Below are 22,902 nucleotides of genomic sequence, written 5' to 3'. Positions count from 1 at the left end.
AGAAGTAACTCTTAATGTTGGAGGGTTTCTTGTTTCTAAAGGACTTCATAGAAAATAAAAGTTTTCTGCTTCAAGAGGACCTCAAACCGTTCCAGATAGAGTCAGATTTTATTTTTAAATAGAAAATGCAATATTGTCTTTTAGTCTAGTATTTAGAAAACGTTTGTTATTTCTAAGTTTTAATTTTTAATCTGGTTTTAATCTTAAAGTGTTATGGTAATTTTTTTGTGCTGTGTTTTGTGTAAAATCCGTTAGTATTTGATTCTCTACATTCCTTTGCCTCTACCAATGTAAGAAAATCTGATCACTTGATTTAAGAACATACATGCCAGAGTAATGGGATGGTTCCTACCTCACATTAGTGAATTGAAGAGCAGGACTTTACCAAAGGAGTTCATTTTTATTTGAGCTCAGCCTTGGCGTTTTTGTAATCCTTCTCTCAGATTTCAAACTTGCACGGCCAGCTTCCTGATGAGTATCTCTATCATTGACACATCAAACTGATGTTGAAAGAGAACTTATTTATTCTTTTGTTTTCTTTATCTGAAAGGCACTACAGTTTTCTTAGTCACCCTCCCAAGCCACATATCTGGGAGCAGAGATGGCACATGCATGTTATTTACTGCAGTTCTCCCTCTGCCCGTGTCAGACAGCTCAGCAGACCCAGCACTCTTTCCTTCTGCATCTTAACATGAACATCAGCTTTTAAAACTATCACAACGGAATTGTCACCAAGTCCTCCTAAGTTTTGCTTCCTAAATTTCTTAAATCTACCCTTACGCTGCTTATGTACTGTTACTGCCTAGTTCAGGCCTTTACAGCTGCTTAACATCTGAATTAAATCCACATAATAGCTGTGAGGCAGCTAACTGTTACACTAATTTTACAGATCAGAAAACAGAGACACATTAGGGAACTTGCTCAAGGTCTTTTTTTTTTTTTTTTTTTTTTTTTTTTTTTTTTTTTGCTTTATTTGCTGTAACTGCCTCTTAACTGGTACTTCCTACTTTCAGTCTTGGCCTTCACATACTCATTTTTCTTTAGTTGCCAAAGTGCTCTTTCTAAAATACATGACTTCAAATGCGATGCTATCGGCTGTGATATGCTGGGCAGTGCATTTTATTGCTGCAGCCAAACTTTAATGCATGTTTCAAAGAAATCTTACATACATTTTTAAAATAAAAGGTTTTTATTTTGTAAAAGCCTGTTCTATCTTCTTAAATTCTGTTTTTTGAGTTATCTGTTAAATTAGATGAAATTTAAAATGTTTTATATCTGTTAAAGCCAGCTTTGTTGAAAAGCAAAATAAGCACCCTATATTATTATTCTGCTTTTAAGGATTTTTTTAAATTCAGCATTTGTTTAAAATAAAGCAATTGTCTTTAATGATTTTATAATAATTTGTAGTTTTTGAGAGTGTGTTTGCATTTATTTTGTTTAATATCCTAAATCACATTTATATTATGGTAGGGCAAGCTTTTGTAAGTGCCGTGTTTACTCAGATGATTTTAGAAAGTAAAGAATTAGCCACATGTCCTATTTAATTTTTCTTTTCGGCAATTTAAATTTGGCGTGAACCATGTTATTTCCATGATAAGTTCTGTACTTATGGTAGTTTATGCTTTAATCTACTTTTTTTCGAAGACTCAGTCAACCTCTATTGAACAATCTTTATTGTTCTTAAGGCGTGTAGATTTATTTCTCTCATACTAAAGTGACTTAGATTATTGCCCTTTTGGTGTCATTTGTACTTTAGGGTACTTGTTCTGTTTTTCATTTTGCTGTTACTTGTTTGTTGGACCTTTCTGCAGTTACTGCTCATTGCAGTGTAGCATAGAGGTTAAGAGGGTTTATTTTGTAGGCAAACTGAAGTTACTTGTTTTGTGCCTCAGTTTTCTCATCTGTAAAATGAAGATAATAGTAACTCATTTAATCCTATTGAAATACTAATAGTACAGTGTCTAGCAAATAAGCACTCAATAATTACTTAAATAAAATATTGTCTGGTACTTTTTTTCCGAAAAAGTTTATGCTACCTTTTTAAGCAGAAATGGTGAACATAATTTCATGAAATGTGGTTATTGTACTGTAAAAACCTCAGGGTCTTTTTCATTCAGCAAGTTTTTATTAAGAATACCCCTCAGAGTCTTTTCATTCAGCAAGTTTTTATTAAGAATACATATAGTAAATATGCACACACACTCACATCTATGCTTATATTTATGCTAAGTGGCTCTACTAATTAGTTTAGGCTCTTCCTTTCACACTTTGCTTTTCCTTATGACTTTACATCTTGCTGCTCTTGCTTATGGCTCTGCCTCCACCAAATCGGTTGAGAATTGTAACAGCCACAAAAGCAAGTGTACGCTGAGAGAGCTGAAGTACTGTTTTTGAATCATGTACACAAGATTTATTACACAGACTTTGTGACCTCTTGACAGCTCATTGGTTCCTTTTTTTTTAAACTTCTTGTTTTACAGCTATATTTTGAGCGATTGATACTGCTAGACAGTTCTTACGTAATGTGATGCTATTAGTGAGTTTGTGTTATTTTCAGATGTTGTTCAGCATGAGATTTTCAATCTTTAAATTTCCAGATGGAGATATACATGAATTAGAGAGAACAAAACAATATGTAAATGAAGCTTTTCAAGCAGGGGCTATGACGTGCTTAATTTGTATTGCTTCCGTAAAGAGAAACCAAGCAGTAAGTTTTTCTCCTTATTTGTATTAATGTATCTCCTCAAAATATCTTCGTTTGCACTTATGATACTTAACAGTGATTTATTATTCTTCTGCTTGCTTTTGTTTAAAAGTGCTTTATTTGAGAATTTTGTATATGAATTGATCTTCATTTTAAAATCTGGAATTAAAAAAAAATTACCACTAAATAAGCATTTAGTATTTTTAGCACTATTGTTGTAACTTAGTTATTGTCAGTTTTAATGCAAATGTTGAATTGATAAAACATTTTTAGTATCTGTACTTTAGAGATTCCCATAAAAATGAAATGTTAAAATGTACTATATTACTTTTAGTGGGTTTGAAAAAGATTGTCACTTATGGCTTAATTAGTTAGCCTATCCTGTGTTAAAGGCATTTTGGGAAGTGGTGAGGGTCAGTGGGAAGAGAGATTCAGACAAAACTCATGTCCTTAAAGGAGCTATGGCCTAATGATGAAGATATGTATATGTAAATTTAAAAGGGCATTAATGAAGCAATTAAGGAGAAGTGATTACTGAATGCGAAAGACTCAACATTTCGACCTTAGATTAATTCACTGCTATTACAGCAGCATTGCCTAGAGAAAGCAAATCAAGGCAGATGAAATAGTTTGGTCATGTAGAGTGAATCAGAAATTTAACATGCTCAGGTTGGATAGAAGAGTATAGCGATACAGATGCTTTTTGTGCCTAGAGTCACGTCTAGTTGCTTTACTCTGATTTCAGAGAATGAATAGTCTCTGCATGCAGATAGAAACCCACTTCAAACACTTACTATGTGTGTGTGTTTTTTCCACATCTAATTTTTCTTCTTGGAAATTGACTTAGCTGATACATGGGTATAGTGCAGAAGCGCTGGGGAGTTAAAGCCCCTTGCAGCAACATTCCACCACAGGGAGTTCATAGGTGAATGCCTCAGCCTCCTTTCCATTAGCTGGTGGGGCTGGGTAGTCCAAGGCATGTTTTACATGGTTCTGCAGAGGGTCCCCTGTAGGATTGAGCTTCTGTGCCCCTTAGTGGTAATCCGCTCAACAATATATCATTTATTGGCATTTCCTTTTCCCGTCTAGTCCCCTCACTCCTGCATCCAAGCTCTTATCTCAGTTACTGCTTTGGGGGTAACCCAAACCAAGAAGTTGGCTGTTTAATGCTGTTGCTAGCTCATGCAATATGCTACAAGTCTGATTTTATCAAACAGTTGTAAAATGTTATAAGGAGGACTGATTTTTATCAGTTATATCAAAATGTTTGGCAGGTTTCAAAAATATATTTAGTATTATTCCTTAAGCTTTTAAATTATAGATATTCTTGTTTTTTGATTACCTAATTTTTAGAATTTAGCATTAGTAAGGTCTTAGACTAGTAGGTTTTATATAATAAAAAGGCTATGTAGAGATATATGTACATATTTATGTTTAAGTATTCTTTTGTAGTGTTATTTATACTTGGAAATAACCATCTAATAACAAGAATTTAAGTACTTAAATCTATGTGATGTACTGTATAGCTATAAATATGCTTATTAAAAAGACTATAAAGTTATATTTCAATTATAGTATGGCCTCATTTTTTTAAAGTATGAAAAAAAATATATATATATATAAATTTGGAGACTGTCCAGAATGTTAGCAGTAATAATTTCTAGCTGAATGAATCTAGGTGATTAATAATAATTTTCTTTAAAGTATTCTACATTTAAATGCGTTTCCCATGAAACAGTTCTTCTATTACAATTGAAGGAAAGATTTTTTTTCTTTAATCCTTAGGTAGCTCTTGAAAATGATTTAGTGTAATATTCATATTAAATTGTTTTAGAATTAACAAAGACAAATTATTGAACATATATTAACTTCTGACACTTTTGTCTTAGGTTTGGAGCTGTTTGGGATGTTTCTGTATATTTCACATGCCCTGTATCCAGAAGTGGGCTAAAGACAGCCAGTTTCTTGTATCTTCTGTGACCGATGATGATTTTGGAAAGAGAGATTATCCCTGGCCTTGGTAACTTTTTCTAATTAGTTGGATTATTACTATTATTTTGAGACGGAGTTTCACTCTTGTCGCTCAGGCTGGAGTACAGTGGCGATCTTGGCTCACTGCAACCTCTGCCTCCCGGGTTCAAGAGGTTTTCTTGCCTCAGCCTCCTAAGTAGCTGGGATTACAGGTGCCCGCCACTATGTCTGGCTAATTTTTTGTGTTTTTAGTAGAGATGGGGTTTCACCATGTCAGCCAGGTTGGTATTAAACTTTTGACCTCAGGTGACCCGCCCCCAAAAAATCCCAAAGTGCTGGGATTACAGTCATGAGCCACCACGCCCAGCCTAGTTTGATTATTAAATTGTAGAATAAATGAAAATTATAGGCTCTAAGTTGCTTTATTGGTGGTTTCAATATCTGTATTGGGCCTTTAAGTAGTCATTTGGTTTGTGAAGCTATGGAACCTTGGTAATGGCCCATTTTTTCAATTTGTGTAACTACTTGTTCATTTTGATAACTAATAAATCATCCAGACTTAATTTTTCCTCTGCAAAACAATTCCTTAATTATCTATCCTTTGAAAGGACTTTCAATTTTCTGTAGGACTGAGAATCATTCATAATTGTGTTCTTCTTGTCCAGAATTCCTATGAGCATAGATTATTACTACATGGTACAAGACTGTCATTTAACGTATTTCAGTTATGCAATTCCCATTTTTATCCTCTGAAAGCTTAAAACTGCAGGTGTATATTATACAATATTATATTTTTTTACATTTATTTTATTAGTTTTGCTTATTATTATTTGATCGTTTGTTATATTTCCAGAAAGAGTTGGAGAGTAGAATTTTATATCACTGCTAAATAAAGATAATAAGAAATTTATTCGTATTGGCAGCCCAAAGAGGTAGATTGACTGTCAGAGTAATGAAGTGTAAGCTTCAGGGACTCTGTATGATCACATTTTGTAACATTAATAACTAGTTTTATATTTAAAATTTTGTGTTATTTTGTGTTATTTTTCTTTTTGAGACAGAGTTTTGCTGTATTGCGCAGGCTGGAATGCAGTAGTGCGGTGTTGGCTCAGTGCAGCCACTGCCTCAAGCGATTCCCCTGTCTCAGCCTCCAGAGTAGGTAGGATTACAGGTGCCGGCTACCATGCCTAGCTAATTTTTGTATTTTTAGTAGAGATGGGGTTTCAGCATGTTGGCCACGCTGGTCTTGAACTTCTGGCCTTAAATGATCCACCCATCTGGGCCTCCCAAAGTGCTGAGGTTACAGGCATGAGCCACTGTATCTGACCAGTAGTGTAGTTTTAAAAAACATTTTAGGCATGCTAGTTACTTTTAGAAGAGTATGTAAAAATAATTCTCAGCAATCTATGAGAGATTTTATTCTCCTGTTACCAATGGAGATATTGAAGTTAATTGAAGGGAACTGACTTCAGGCTCCTCACTCTTTCCAAAATTTGAAACCTAGGATTTCTTACTTCTAATTTCAGTTCTTTTTGTATTCGTCCAGCTGAGTTGTGTCTTATGAGCATACTTTTAGAAATATTTTCTTTTCATTGAATGCACACTGGAAATTGAATGCACACTGTTTAACATTTGGAAGTACATTTGTTTTGCTCCTGCATATTATTTACTTGTGGTGTAGGAATTTTAGTGTTTGATAGGTATAGACTTAAGCCAGATATTCCAGCTCGTGATGTATGTATTTTCTTACCCTCTTCTCACTTCTATTTTAAGTAGTCAATTTGCCATCGGGGAGGAAAGGATCAGTTAAAAAAAATGTACTGTTACTTTTCTTATAATTTAAAACGAACAACAGTTTAATCAGCTGTGCCATATACTTTGCATTCCATATTTCATATTTTTTAAGAAAGAAAATAAATGACCATTCTGTTTGAGAACCCATTTTGCTTAATCTTTATCAAGATGGAGCTAGAACTTGGTAAAATGTTAATAATTTTAAGTTATTTTATAGAAATAAAAAATTTAAAATACAAGTTTCTACTAAGATACTGCTTTTTTGTGAAGAAGATCTAGCATAATTACATTTTGTTGTTGACATCCCATTATTTAAAATAAAACTTATTCCTTTGTACATATTACCCCCACTGGGCCACTTCAGTCTCAGTGCTGGTGGGCAGTGTTAAGGTATGGTGAGTTGCCTATTAGTCATCTATATCCACGCTTATTAGAAATACATATCCCCCTCCACACTAGCTTAAAGGAATAGTAAACACTTTTCTTTTAATAAGAGGAAATTGAACTCTTTCAACTAAGTACCAGTTATTTATTCCAGCTGCGAGAGAACTTAATATTTTGTTTTTGATTTTTAATTATGAGAACAAATATCTTTTGAGTTATTTTGAATATTTACGTGGCATTTATTTGGAAACAGAACATGTTCTCGTGACAATGAAAATGTTTTGTATATGATACAAAAGAAATTTAAATGTTAATGTGAAACTTATTGTAGAGTAGTTTAGTAACTATACTCATTTGTGTGGGAGATAAGGTTTAGAGCATCTTCTGAGAATGAAGTGGTCTCTGATTATCTACAAGTACATTTTTGATAGAGCTGAAGGTTAACACTTCTACTACCAAAATTTATTTATTTTAATGATGGAAGTTTAAAGTCTTTCATGGTACTTGAACTTTTCTTTGACTTAGGCACATTCGGATTATATCTTTTTTGGGTGGGGCATGGTGGCTCAGGCCTGTAATCTCAGCACTTTGGGAGGCCAAGGTTGATGGGTCACTTGAGGTCAGGAGTTCAAGACCAGCCTGGCCAACATGGCAAAACCCTGGATCTACTAAAAATACAAAAACTTAGCCAGGCGTGGTGGCATGCACTTGTAGTCCCAGCTACTTAGGACGCTGAAGCATGAGAATTTCTTGTAACTAGGAGGCAGTGAGCCAAGATTGTACCACTGTACTCCATCCTTGGTAACAGAGTGACACCCTGTCTCAAAAAAAAAAAAAAAAAAAGGAATATTATATGATTTTTTATACTAGGTGTTGAGAATTATGAAATTCTTTATTTTCAAGTTTATTCCCCCTTAATTCTAAATTGTAGTCATATTTCTTGCTGTATTGCTTGTCTATAACCTGACTTCTCTCTTGTGTTTGCTGTTGCTAATATATTTTATTTGTAAACCACAAAACCAAACTTTAAAAAATTGAGTTTTATGAAAAGCAGTGTGAATTCCTCAAGAATAAAGTTCAGGTGTTAGTAGAAAACTAATTTTACTTTCCTTTTGTAGCTATATTCTAGATATGTGCCGTTTTATTTGTGGCAACTCGCCATATGTAGGTATTTAAATATTTAGAAATTATAAAATAAAAAATTCCATTTCTTCCTCAGTTGTAAGCAGTAGCCACGTTTCAAGTGCTCACAATATGTGGCTAATGGCTACTGTATTCGACAATCCAGGTATAAAACTGTACCATTATCTAAGCACATTGTATTGTGTAGAGCTGTTCTATATGGTTGAAATAGATTTTAATAAGATCTTATTTACTAACACAAAGATGGAGCAGAGTTCCTTAATGTAAAACTAATTTAACAGAATATACTCTGTTACTAAGTATATTTAATTTGTGTTGCTTTTAGAAGTGAAGTTAACTTTAGTAATTTCATTCTTCTTTGTAGTCCAAAATGTAGGTTTGAATACAAACGATCTGAAACACCTAGTAGGTACTATTGCTATTGTGGAAAAGTAGAAGATCCACCTTTAGATCCATGGCTTGTGCCTCATTCATGTGGCCAAGTATGTGAGCGAGAATTTAAACCTCCTTGTGGCCATAAGTGTTTACTCCTCTGTCATCCAGGTGAGTTACATATTGCATTTTTACTTGCTTGTGGGCGATTATTTCTTAGGTTGAGGCAAAAAAAAAAAAAAATCGTAAAAGTTGAATTCAGAATTTAATTTTGCCATGAGAAAATATTGCAAGTTATTACCTTTTGTAAAGTATCAGTAAAGAAATATTGATAGGTGTAGGAATTGAAAGTTTTAGTTTCTGACTTTAGATTTTTTTTTTTTTTTTTTTTTTTGCTTTTATTGGATTCTAGGTCCCTGCCCTCCTTGTCCAAAGATGGTCACAACTACTTGTTACTGTAAGAAAGCAAAACCTATCCCTCGTAGGTGCAGTGCCAAGGAATGGTCCTGTCAGCTGCCATGTGGACGGAAGTTGCTTTGTGGGCAACATAAGTGTGAAAATCCTTGTCATGCAGGTAAAAGGCCATACCTATTAGATTTTCTGACGTTAAGCAAAAGTCAAAGCAATCTTTATTGCTTTTATGTTTCTGTGCTAATATATCATTCTGGTTTTAGGAAGTTGTCCGCCTTGTCCAAGGGTTAGTAGACAGAAGTGTGTCTGTGGGAAGAAAGTAGCTGAAAGAAGTTGTTCAAGTCCATTATGGCACTGTGATCAAGTAAGTTTATACGCATTTTGAGAGATGGGCATTAAAGGATACACAAAGCATAGACAACTAGAAAGCAGCAGGGCTAATTAGGTTTAGTTGGATAAAAGGTGAGGAAGAATAGCAACTCAGATGAATTATAGTTTAAGAAACTACTTTTAAATTTAATATCATTTTAATTATTGGAGGAAAATTTTTTTTCAAAGTCACAGCTATTTGTTGAATTTTAGATTCAGTACATTTGTACTCCTTCTTGCTAGCTTTTGTTCCCTTCCTCTCTTTCCCGTCTCTTCAACCAACAACACCCCTCCCCACTTCATGAATTAATCCAATTGAGGAAGTGAGATTGATTTTATAGGCTGCTTGTCCTAGAATTGGCGTGGTTTTAGTGCCACTTAGAACTCTTTGATGAATGACCATATGAAGCTGTATGTACTTTTTTTCTTCATTGTATTTTTAAAATATACTTTTTGGTGCATAGGAAATACATGTGTGTGTATACATATGTATATATGTATCTATATATACGTATGACACCTGTATAAAATGTAATGTATAATAATATGAGGGACTTAAAGCAGTTGTGATTGAAAAATGGATTATGACCTGTATGAAGTCTTTTTTTGTTAACTTTTAAATCTTTCATTGGTGTTAATTGCATTTTATTTTAGGTATGTGGGAAAACACTGCCATGTGGTAATCACACATGTGAGCAAGTTTGCCATGTTGGTGCTTGTGGAGAATGTCCTCGATCTGGGAAAAGGTTCTGTCCATGTCAGAAATCAAGTAAGACTTTTTTTTTTTTAAAGGAAATGAGCTGTCAAGCCATGAAAAGGCATTTAGGAAACTTAAGAGCATATTTGCATATTACTGAATGAAAGAAGCCAGTCTGAAAAAGCTACATAATAAAAACCTCCAACTATATGACATTCTAGAAAAGTACAAACTGTGGTGACAGAGAAAAGATCAATGGCTTCCAGGGGTTGGAGAGAGAGAGATGAATAGGAGAGACACAGAAGATTTTCAGGACAGGGAAACTCCTCCGTGTGATACTGCAATTGTGGATATATGTCATTATACATTTGTCCAAACCTATAAAATATACAATGCCAAGAGTGAACCCTTATATAAACTATGATCTTTGGGTGATTATGATGTGTCAATATAAGTACCTCAGTTATAACAAATGTTCCACTCTAGTAGGGTTTGCTAATAGGGGAGGCTGTGCTATTGTCATTATTATGTAATAGGTTGTAGGTGAGTTTATTTTAGGCTGCTTTGAGATAAAGGCATAGTAGGATAGCAGTTTGAGTCAGCTTCTTTGACTCTCCACAAATAACAGCATCATATATGTAAGAAGACTACTTCTAATACTTGTCATATCTTTATGTTAAAGGTGAGTTCTATAATTTTGTTGTTGTTACTGTTTTTTAAGAGATGTGGTTTCATCCTCTTGCCCAGGCTGGAGTGCAGTGGTGCAATTTTAGCTCACTGCAGCCTCAGACTCCTGGGCTCAAGTGATCCTCCTGCCTCAGTCTTCTCAGTAGCTGGGAATTCAGGCACCTGCCACCATGCCTGGCTCATTAAAAAAATTTTTTTGTAGCGATGGGATCTCCCTATGTTACCCAAGCTGGCCTCAAACTCCTGGCTTCAAGTAATCCTCCTGCCTCAGCCTCCCAAAATGCTGGGATTTTAAATGTGAGCTACTGCACCCGGCCTGAGTTTTATAATATTTTAAAGTCTACATCTTTCTTTTTGTCTTTGTGGGGTAGTTAAGGGCAAGTTTTTTAAAACAAATTTGTACGTTAGCAAAATTTCTCATGCGTGGTTTGTATAGTCTTTACTCATTTCTTTAGATACTATTTCTGAAGTAGGTGGCCTATAAAAGTGTGTTTCTTGAGGATGTTAACTTGTGCCAAATTTCTTTTTAAAAACTATAAATGCCACAAATATAAGGAATTATTTTTATTAAAGTTAATTTTTCCCAACGATTATGTGGTTACAAAAATTCATAGTCTGAAAGGGCTATCATTCCTTAGGGAACCCGCAGAACATGGCATATTGTTGATGTTAAATAATAATGTATCCTGTTATTAATATTGACTTTTTATCTGTTTTTAGAGTTTTCTTTACCTTGTACAGAAGATGTCCCAACTTGTGGAGACAGTTGTGATAAAGTACTCGAATGTGGAATCCATAGATGTTCACAGCGTTGTCACCGAGGTCCCTGTGAAACATGTCGACAAGTTAGTCATCGCCTGTAATAATTACTTTAAAGAGCTACCTATCATAATATATCAAATGAGATTGTCCTATGGTTGTTTCCTATTACTTATTTTCATATACATCTGTATCATGATCTATATGAGCTTAGTGACCTAATATTCGGGTAAGAAGCAGGAGAGTACAGGCATACCACATTTTATTGCATTTCACTTTATTATGCTTTGCCAATACTGCATTTTTTATGAATTGAGGGTTTATGGTAAGCCTTTGTAAAACAGATCTTTCACCTTCATTTTCCCAACAGCACATGCTCATGTCTCTATGTCATATTTGGTAATTCTTGCACTATTTCAGACTTCTTTGTTATCGTTGTATCTGTTATGATAACCTGTGATCAGTGATCTTTGATGTTACCATTGTGATTGATTGGGGGTGCCACAAACCATGCTCATATTAGACAGTAAAGTTAATGGTTAAATGTTATGTGTATTCTGATTGCTCTACTGAGAGTCATTCCTCTCTCTCTTTCCCTCTCCTTGGGCCTTCCTAGTCCCTGAGAGACAACAATATTGAAATTAGGCCAATTACTAACCCTACAGTGGCTTTCATAAGTGTTCAAGTGAAAGGAAGAGTCGCAGATTTCTTATTTAAATCAAAAGCTAGAGATGATTAAGCTAGTGAGGAAGGCAAGTTGAAAGCTAAAATAGGCTGAAAGGTCTCTTGCATCAAATATCCATGTTGTGGCTGCAAGGGAAAAGTTCTTAAAGGAAATTAAATTGCTACTCCAGTGAATACAGGAATGATAAGAAAGTGAAACAGCCTTATTATCATAGGGGAAGTTTTAAAGATCTGCTGAGAAGATCAAAGTAACTATAGTATTACCTTAAGCCAAAGCCTACTCCAAAGCAAGGCCCTAACTTCGATTCTGTGAAGACTGAGAGAGGTGAGGAAGCTGCAGAAGAAAAGTTTGAAACTAGCAGAGGTTGGTCCGTGAGGGCAAGAAGCCCTCTTCCTAATATAAAGGTGCAGGGTGAAACAGCAAGTGTTAATGTAGAAATTGTAGAGGTTATCCAGATGATCTAGCTAAGGTAATTGATGAAGGTGGCTACATTAAAGAAAAGATTTTTCAATTGAGATGAAACAGTCTTCTACTAGAACAAGATACCATCTAGGACTTTCACAGTTAAATCTTCAAAGCATCAAAGAATATGCTGACTTTCTTAAGAGCTAATGTAGCTGGTGACTTTAAATTGAAGCAATGCTCATTTACCATTTCAAAATTCCTAGGGGATCTTACGAATTTTGCTAAATCTAGTCTGCCTATGGTCTATAAATGGAACAGCAAAGCCTAGATGACAGCATATCTGTTGACAGCACATCTTTACAGCTTGGTTTACTGAATATTTTAAGCCCACTCTTGAGATTGACCGATCAGAAAATACTCTTTTCAAAATATTACTGCTTATTGACAATGCACCTTGTCACCCAATATCTCTGATTGAGGTGTACAAAGAAATGAATGCTGTTTTACGCCATGTCTGCCAACACAATATTCTGCAGCCGATGGATCAAGGGATAATTTTGACTTTCAAGTTTTGTTTTTTACAAAATACATTTTATAAGGCCATAGGTGCCATAGATAGTGATTCCTCTGATGAATCTTGGCAATGTAAATTGAAAACCTTCTGGAAAGGATTCCTCAGTTTAGATGCCATTCAGAACATTCATTCATTATAAGGAGAATAGGTCAAAATACCAGCGTTAACTGGAGTTCATAAGAAGTTAAACCCAGTCCTCATGGTTGGCTTTGGGTGTTCAAGACTTCAGTAGAGGCCTATACTTGAGGATTTAAAGTTGTATATGTCATTTTGGTTTTGACCAGAGTACCAAGTCAACAAGTTAGCTTACTAGATACTCCAGATTTTTTGGGCTTTACTGAGACAAGTGTTGCAGATGTTATGGTTGTAACTAAATGTAAGTAGTTTTATTATGTGTGTTTGTTTTTTTAACTATTTAATATCAATTTTCTACTAAATTTAATAACAAATTTACATGAAGTCCTTTTTGGAACAAAGTAACATAAAAGCAAATGTTTTAGGAAATTCAAATTGGTGTTTGGAAGTTTGTTACACGAATTTAGTGTTAAAATTTTTGTTCTTCATGTTTTAATAATTGTAGAAGTTGCAATAAGAGGAAAAAATATGAACAAAAATTAATTTTAATAGCATTTCTTTTATTCTTCTAGGAAGTGGAAAAGCACTGTCGCTGTGGAAAGCATACAAAACGAATGCCTTGTCATAAACCTTACCTGTGTGAAACTAAATGTGTTAAGATGCGTGACTGTCAGAAGCATCAATGTAGAAGAAAGGTTTGTGTATTAAGCTTGGAAATCTCTGATATAAAGACTTTGTTGAATTTTTCCATTTTGGGCTCACAATAAGTGCTGTCTTGAACTGTTTCATAAAAAACGTTCAGGCATTTGCCTTGGTTTTCTTGTAATAATAAATATTCTAGATTAACCTTAATGTAGGTAATTTTTCTATTAGTGGGAATTGTACCAATTTTTTTAAATGAGGAGAGTTTCTTGTCCTGTGCATTGACTTCTCAGCTTGATTCTCTGGCTGTTTCTGATTACTATTTCTGATCACTGAAATGTATGATTTTCATACATTTTATATTTGTGTATTTTATAAGTTCCAAATACGTTGTCTTTACTTTTGCTTTAAATAATCAGTTATCTTTTAAAGAGCTTGAAAAAATAAGAAAAAGATAATCTTTGATATTTATCATCATACTTATTTTACGTGCTTTTCATCTTTTTGTGTAGATTCAGATTTCCATCACATTTCATTTTCTTTCTATTCTGAAGGATTTCCTTTAATATTTCTAATAGCACTGGTCATGAATTCTTTCAACTATGTATCTCTGGATATACCTTTCTTTAGTCTTTATGAAAAATGTTTTTACTTTAGAATTCTACTTTGGCAGTTTTTACCCTCATACTTAAAAGGTATTGCTCTACTATCTTTTAGCTTGCATTTTTTCCATTGAGTAGTATGCTGTGATTGTTATATTTTTTCCTCTGTACTGATTGTATCTCTTTTTTTCTGGCTGGTTGTTAAGATATCAGTCTTTATCACCAGTTTTCAATAGTTTGTTACATCTCTAGAAGTGGGATTTGGGTCTTTTTTATATCTTCCATGTTTCTCCTTAGCATGTTCATGCTTCCTCTATCTACTTGAATGTGAGATAAGCTGTATTTGTAATGTCTGTTTTAATGTTCTTGTGTACTTACTCTGTTTTCTCTCATTTCTGAGTCTGTTTCTATTTATTGATTTTTCTACTTTTTGGGGGTTATGTTTTCTGCTTCTTTGTCTGCTGGATGATATTTGTTTCTAGATGTGAACTTTACATTTTTGGGCGCTGGTTCTTTTTGTTTATTTGTACTTCTTTAAACGTTTTTAAGCCTTATTCTGGGACAAAGTTAAATTACTAAAAACCTGTTAGTTCTTTAGAGGCTTGATATTTTTAAGTATGACCAGAATACTCTTTTGTTTAGGGCTACTACTTTGGCCCCATTACTGACGCAATAACTTCTAAGTACTCTAATTGATGCCCATGTATTAGAAGGTCCTTCTACTCTGGCTGTAATGAACCAAGGACTTTTTCCTCGCCTTGTACAATCTCTTGAAATTATTCTACCTTCTCTTTCCAGTGTTCTTTCTCAGCTTTTGGGTTGTTTCCTCTCTCACACACACAGACAAGTACTCAGCCAAAGACCCAGGGAGTTCTTTCCGGAGTTCTCCGGAGCTTTTTCTGTACTGCTGCCTTCTTTCCACAAATTCTGGCCACAGTGACCTCTCTGAACTGTCAATTTTGTCTACTCAACTTTGTGAGATAGCCAGATTCTGCTTATGATCTTCCTCATGCTATAGCCAGAAGTCTCCATGTCTAAGCTGATGGCATTGCAGGGCTTGCCTTATTTGTTTCCTTCTGTTAGGAATTGCCATCTGTGCTGCCTAATTATCTGATGTCTGAAAACTGTGTCATATCTTTTGTCTGGTTTTCTAGTTGTTTGAGACAGGAGTGTAAATCTGGTTGTTGTTACTACATCATAAATTGAAACAGAAGTGTCTGTTGGCTTATTCAAGTCATGGACCACATAACCTTTTCTCCCACTGGCACTGGCAAAGTGATAGGCACATAGTATTACTCAATGAACATTTGTCTAATTGATTAAAGTATATCGACTTTTTTTTTTTTTTTTTTGAGACGGAGTCTTACTCTGTAGCTCAGGCTGGAGTGCAGTCACGTGATTTCTGCTCACTGCAACCTTCGCCTCCCAGGTTCAAGCGATTCTTCTGCCTCAGCCTCCCCGGGTAATTGGGACTACAGGCGCACACCACTATGCCTGGTTAATTTTTTAGAATAAGCTGTATTGACTTTTAATAATGTATATTTTGTTTTGAGGTATTTTTATGTACTGCAACTTTCTCTTCTATACAACCATACATTTCTTTAAGACAATTGTAGTCTGTATTTCCTTTCCAAAGTTAGGTATGTAACAAGTCAAGGAAAGAGTTAAGATGGAAGTATAGACTTACAGTAGTTGCCTGATGTCCATGATTGAAAAATTAGACAGGTCATAGATAGCTGTATTTTTCACAGACGGGGAAGTGTCTGTGAAATCAGGGAAGTGACAAAGAAAGCTGGATGCAAGTAGCCTATCTCTGCTTCCCTTCTTTAGTCTCAGATTCTGTGGTTTGAAAATAACTGCCAAATGAGGCCAGAAGCAGTGGCTCTTGCCTTTAATTACAGTACTTTGGGAGGCCAAGGCAGGCAGATCGCTTGAGCTCAGGAGTTTGAGACCAGCCTAGGCAACATGGCAAAACTCCATCTCTACCAAAAATACCAAAACTACTTGGCTGTGGTGGGGAACACATGTAGCATTAGGTACTCAGGAGGCTGAGGTGGGAGGATGGCTTGAGCCTGGGAGGTGGAGGTTGCAGTCAGTCAAAATTGTACCATTGCACTATAACCTGGGCAACAGAGCCAGATCCTGTCTCAAGAAAAAAAAAAAAAAGAAAGAAAATACATAACTGCCAAGTAAATCTATACATTGAATTGGTTTTAATTAAATTTTACTTTGGGAGGCCGAGGCAGGCGGATCACGAGGTCAAGAGATCGAGACCATCCTGGCCAACATGGTGAAACACCGTCTCTACTAAAAATACAAAAATTAGCTGGGCATGGTGGCGCGCGCCTGTAGTCCCAGCTACTTGGGAAGCTGAGGCAGGAGAATTGCTTGAACCCAGGAGGTGGAGGTTGCAGTGAGCCGAGATTGTGCCACTGCACTCCAGCCTGGTGCCTGGCAACAGAGTGAGAATCTGTCTCAAAAAAAAAAAAAATTTTTTTTAAATAGCCAGACTAATTGTTTTCCTGAATTGACATTCCTTTGGTTAATGTTGTTAGTCTCTGCATAGATAAAGGAATGAAATTATCTGATGGAAATGTCTGAGTCAGAATAATTGAGTTGTTAATAATTAAGAAAATTTAGCTTGATTTGTTAAATTAGGTCATTGTAAGTTCTTAGCGAAGTATGTTTATTTACCAGAAGAATGCTGATACTCTTGAATACTTCCATTGTTTTTGTGAAAAGTGTATCTTTTGCTTTCCATAAGTTCTGTGACTAGTCATGACATGCCTATTATTCATGGGTTTTTGAATTACCTGTTCTTTATATATTGCTTTCTCTTCAGTGTTGCCCTGGAAACTGTCCACCTTGTGATCAAAACTGTGGACGGACTTTAGGATGTAGAAACCATAAGTGTCCATCTGTCTGTCACAGAGGTAAACTTTAACAATAGTTATGATTTTATGTTTGTATTGACGTGGTTTTTTTTTTATTTTTATTTTCAGTATTCAATATAATGTATCGACATAGTGTTTTATAGTCGTTCTTTATTCCACTTGACCCTCTTAACCTTGAGAAGGAGGTAAGATAGTTTGCCAGTGTCCCTATTTTATGGGCAAAGAGGTTGACGCTTAAGAGGATTCAGTGACTAACTAAGTGAAACGTCTAGTACATTTGATCCCAGGATTTCTGTATATAAAAGTATTGTCCTTTCTATAACAACATTTTGTTTTCCACTTTCTAACCTTCCCCACACAGTTTTTTAAATTAAGGTGTTCATAGAGTTTTGAGTTTTATTCTGAATTTTATATACTTACATGGAGTTAAATCTTGCAGATGGAGTTAAATCTATCTAAAAAATTAGATATATCCTAAGCTGGCGATTTTTAAAGATTTTAATCTCATGACCCCGTTACATTCTTTTGGTCCTCAAAGGGCTTTTGTTAGTGTCAATTTTATTCATTGACATTGATTGTATTTGAAATTAAAATGTAATATTTAAAAAAAAAGCAATAAACTCATTATATCTTAACACAAGTAATATATTTTTATGAAAAATAACTATTTTCTGAGAAAAGTAGAAAATTTTACATTTTTACGAATGTCTTTAATGTCTAGCTTAACAGAAAATAGCTGGATTCACATATATGCTTCTGCATTCAATCTGCTGTGATATCACTTGTCACTAGCTTCTGGAAAACTCTATGCATGTGAGACCTTGCAGACCTCCTGAAAAGGTCTCAAGAACCATTAGGGTTCCTGGACTACACTTTGAGAATTATGTTCTAAGTTATTGCTAGACATTAAAAACAGAGTTAACTTCACTTATTTGGATTATGTTTATATGAAATGGAATCTACTGAGATATGGTGTAGAGTATTGGAAAGATCATGGACTTAGAGTAAGAAATCCTAGGTTTAAGGCTAGACTCTGCCACTTGGTAGTTTAATACCTCGAACAAACTACTGAACTGTTCCTTAGTTGACCTCTCAGTCCTTTCAGAAATCTTGCAGCACGTATGGAACTACTATTATTTTTTATGTGGAACAGGCCAGGAGATTATTGGCCCAAGGTCAGTAGAACTAGTTGCAGAGTCAGGATGTGAACCCAATCTTAATGATATTTCCATTATGCTAGATTCCTTCCACATTAGGAAAAGTATCAGATTCTATTTAGCCTATAGACATTTTTTGTAGCTTTTCTTTGATTTGTCACTGAAGTTTAGAAATAGTTTTTCATCTATGTTCTCACCAACACTAGAAAGATTTTATTTTCTTTTATAGTCATTACATCACTGACCCATTGAGTTTTTGCAGATTTTTGCAAATTACATCTCTGTGGTATAACTGGTTTGACAGTACTAAATCTAGTATTATGTAATTTGCCACAGTACAAGATCAAAGGGGAAATAAGACCATCTTGGTAAATGTCTATAAAATGGTTGATAAAATTCAACATCTATATATAACAGTTTAATTGGAAATAGACATATCCTTAACCTGATTATCTGCCAAAAGGTGAGAACAAATATCATACTTAGTGGAGAAGTTTTGGAAGCATTTCCCTCTCATTGTGAAGCAAAGCCCATAAATATTTCAGTATTCGTCTCTAAAAGATGGATTCTTAACCTAAACATAACTAACATATTTCTTCCTATCAGGAAATACCTGGTGTTCAAATTTCTTGTTGTCTTATAAGTAATTTCATTTTTTACTTCAGTTTAGACTCAAAAACCTAATAAAATTGACAAATTGGTTATGTCTCTGAAGTCTTTTAATTTATAATTTCCATCCTCTATCTCCTTTTTCCCCCTTGTGACTTAATTTGTTGAAGAAACTAGGTTGCTTTATTTAGTTTCTCAGAGTCTGGGTTTTGCAGAGTGCCTCTCTGTGGTGTTATTCAGCATGTTCCTCTGTCATCTGTATTTTCTGTAACCTGTTAATTGGATCTAGAGGTTTGATCAGATTAAGGTTTGATATTTTTTGGTAGAGTTTTTTTTTTTTTTTTTTTTTTTTTTAAGATTCTTATTAATCCTTAAAAAAGCTTATTAGAACAAAATTTTCCCTTTTGGAAAGTGTGTGGAAGATACTATTGTGCAACTCTCAATATTTGTTTCATCTACAGTTATGTAAGAATGTAGAATCATAATTTCATACCATTTTTCCATCATTCTAGACTCCTTCATAATCAGAATTATACAGTAATTTATAGAGGGAAGATACTGTATGTTTGTGTTGTGGATATATGATAATTTGATTTATAGTTTTTTTAAGTTCAGGATGTGTTTATAGTTTTAGAACTATCTGAATCATGCCTATTTTGCCTATTAAATGGTATTGATCAGTATAGTTATAGTCTCTGATACTGCTTTTTTTTTTTTTTGAGACAGAGTCTTGCTTTGTTGCCATGTTGGAATGCTGGGGTGCAATCTCAGCTTACTGAAACCTCTGCCTCCCAGGTTGAAGCAATTTTTCTGCCTCAGCCTCCCAAGTAGCTGGGACTACAGGCGTGCACCAGCACACCCAGCTAATTTTTGTGTTTTTAATAGAGCTGGGGTTTTACCATGTTGGTCAGGATCTATCTCTTGACCTCTTGATCTGCCTGCCTTCGCCTCCCAAAGTGCTGGGATTACAGGTATGAGCCACTGTGCCTGGCCTGTATACTGCTTTTTAATTTTGAAAGTCATAATTAAAATCTGTTAATGCTGTATAGATATCTATAACAAATTCTGTTGGTCAGTAGCGAGACTGTTTAGAGAAATTATCCCTATTTTCAAGATTTAATTTTTGAAAAAGTGATACTGTAGTTTAGAATAGCAAAAAGGTTATATTTGATAAGTTCCTCTTCTGAAGATGAACAAAAAATTGTTGTTAAGTGTAGAAATTGATATAATGTGGTGAATGAGAACAGACTTAAATATCACTATTAACTTTAAAAATACAGCATGTCATTCTTTAGGTAAAATCAAAATAAAACGTGATCATGTGGGTCAGGATAACTTGTATTAACATCAATAATATATTTGTCAAAACACATTTGGTGTTTTGTATAATAAATGTTATGTTTTACCCTACGATGCTTTTACCTCTAATTTTCTCTTTTTCTATGCTCATTATTGAATTATAATTCTTAATTTGTATTTGTTTTAGGGAACTATTTTGAACTTCTAGAGGCATGTAAGCCAGGGTATTGCCCATCATTAATCTTTTTTGATCAGGTTAACTCCCGGTCCACGTTTTGCTTGGTTCTGACACCTAGGCAGTAGTCTCTATAAGATATTCATTTCTTTATTGAAAACTCTTATTCCCTCATTATTTCATTTCTGATAGAGTTTCTTACTGGGAAAACTAGAGTAGGAAGGAATCCCTTAAGATGATGACAGAACCTCTTGGAGAGAACTTTATAGCTTGCTTTAAAGATTTCTTTGATTCTGTTTTTTTTATATTTCTGCCAATACATAACAAAACGGTGTAGAAAGCTGAAACCAAAATACTCTTTTTTTATGTTTCAAAGAGATATGTTTGGGATTATAGCCTAAAATAGTGGCTTAGTTCTTAATCTTTCACAAAGTATAAATAATGGAAAATTGACTATACTTGCTACTAACCAAAATCAGGTAATGAAAGAAAAGTTATTGAGATTTTGTCTAAAAATTGTGTACTTGGATAGATCTTTGAAAACAGGCCAACGATATTATTGTTAATGTTAGATTTTCCAAAGACTTAAATCCATTTTTGCTTATTTTAGTTTTGAATGAGTAATATGTTAAGTTTGTTATTTAGAACAGAAGTTTTAGCAAATTTCAGAGAAGTGTTTAAAACTTTATTGAGATACCAGTGTACAGATAGATAAGTATTATGAATCAGGGGTCAGTTGCAGTGGCTCACAGTTGTCATCCCAGCATTTGGGAGGCTGAGGTGGGAAGATTGCTTGAGTCCAAGAGTTCCAGCCTGGGAAACTTAGTGAGACCCGCCTCCCCCCTCCCCCCCCGCTGCCCACCTCTACAAATAATCAAAAATTAGCTGGGCATGGTGGTGCGTGTCTGTAAGTCCCAGCTACTTGGGAGGCTGAGGTGCGAGAACTGCTTGAGCCCAGAAAGTTGAAGCTGCACAGTGAGCCATGGTCATGCCACAGCACTCAGCTTGAGCAACAGGGTGAGACCCTGTTCCCTGTCCCGCCACCCCCCTCCCCCATAAAAGAGAGAAAAATGTTACAGATCAAAAGTACACAGCTTGTTGAATTTTTACAAACTGAACATAGCCAGTAACCAAAACTTACATCATTAAAGAGAACATTACCAGAATTTTCAACACCCTTCTTGCATCCTTCATAACCATCACTCTGATTTTGAGCTATAGAGATTAGTTTTTCTTGTTCACTTTATATAAATGGAATCGTGTACTATGTACTCTTTGTGCCTGGCTCAGTGTTTTGTGGTAAGATTCATTCATGTTGTTGTAGTTTACTTCATTTTTTGCTATAGAGCTTCTCCTTGTGTGAATATACTAACTCTATGTATTGATAGGCATTTGGGTAGTTAAGGAAACTTTTTGATTGTCAGACTTTTTTTTTCAGGCAGTTGCTATCCCTGTCCAGAGACCGTAGATGTGAAGTGTAATTGTGGCAATACGAAGGTAACAGTGCCTTGTGGCCGAGAAAGGACCACAAGACCACCCAAGTGCAAGGAGCAATGCAGGTGAGTTTGAAGCTTTGCACAAGCTTCCATCTGTTGTTGTACAAATTTAAATTCATATCGACTTTTAATATTTTAATTTAATTTTGCTTTAGTGTTTTAAAATATTAATATTCACAGTATACTTGTTCGATATGGAATCAGAAGATAATGTAAATAGATAATTGTCCTTTAGATGAAATTGTTCAATAATCAAAAGTAATTTTTGAAAATTGTACTTTATGATTTAGTCGACCACCAACTTGTCATCATATAAGTCAAGAGAAACATCGCTGTCACTTTGGCTCTTGTCCACCATGTCATCAACCTTGCCAAAAAGTTTTGGAGAAATGTGGTCACTTGTGTCCTGCTCCATGTCATGATCAAGCATTAATAAAGCAAACTGGCAGGGTAAGGGAATAATGCTATTAAAGAAATAGTGCATCGCTATGGATTGTACTTCTTGCTTTTGCTTAGTCTTTCAACAAGCAATGACCAAGCACTTACTGGGAAGCACTGTGCATGGAGTAGGGTGCAAGGTAATCAAGACTTGATTTTTTTTGTTTTAGGCAAATCTCAGTATAGAAAAGGAGAGAAACCAATAAACAGTGTTTGCAAATACAGTGTGATAGTTACATTGTGATTATGATATAGATGAATTTGGCAGTCCTCCTTCATATATTGTGTTTAGGGTTATAGATACCTTCTATAACCTTATCTTAAAGATTTGTTCACTTTTTAATATTTTATTTAATAGTATTTAAAATAAATATTCATGAATATTTATTTATTTTTTGAAGTGGAGTCTCACTCTGTTGCCCAGGCTGGAGTGCAGTGATGTGGTCTTGGTCACTGCAACCTCCACCTCCCAGGTTCAAGTGATTCTCATGCCTCAGCCTCCTGAATAGCTGGGATTACAGGTGTCCACTACCATGGCTGGCTAATTTTTGTATTTTTAG

At 34.8% G+C, this 22,902-nt stretch overlaps 1 protein-coding gene across 5 annotated transcripts in view; it reads left to right on the top strand.

Moving 5' to 3' along the window:
* Positions 1-22,902, top strand: part of NFXL1 (nuclear transcription factor, X-box binding like 1) — a 76,569-nt gene that overhangs the window by 5,789 nt on the left and 47,878 nt on the right. For all 5 annotated transcript variants that reach the window (XM_003933646.4, XM_003933645.4, XM_074396092.1 and 2 more), the window contains exons 4-14: positions 2,598-2,707; positions 4,594-4,724; positions 8,361-8,539; positions 8,781-8,942; positions 9,043-9,143; positions 9,803-9,917; positions 11,253-11,377; positions 13,603-13,725; positions 17,117-17,207; positions 21,847-21,967; positions 22,195-22,354. In XM_003933646.4, the coding sequence (XP_003933695.3) occupies positions 2,598-2,707; positions 4,594-4,724; positions 8,361-8,539; positions 8,781-8,942; positions 9,043-9,143; positions 9,803-9,917; positions 11,253-11,377; positions 13,603-13,725; positions 17,117-17,207; positions 21,847-21,967; positions 22,195-22,354 (1,418 nt within the window). The remainder of the gene's footprint in view (positions 1-2,597; positions 2,708-4,593; positions 4,725-8,360; positions 8,540-8,780; positions 8,943-9,042; positions 9,144-9,802; positions 9,918-11,252; positions 11,378-13,602; positions 13,726-17,116; positions 17,208-21,846; positions 21,968-22,194; positions 22,355-22,902) is intronic.

This window comes from Saimiri boliviensis, chromosome 3 (assembly GCF_048565385.1).
Source record: "Saimiri boliviensis isolate mSaiBol1 chromosome 3, mSaiBol1.pri, whole genome shotgun sequence".
Lineage (NCBI taxonomy): Eukaryota > Metazoa > Chordata > Mammalia > Primates > Cebidae > Saimiri > Saimiri boliviensis.
Note: the sequence above shows the minus strand (reverse complement) of the source record. Positions and strands in the feature narration are given on the sequence as shown.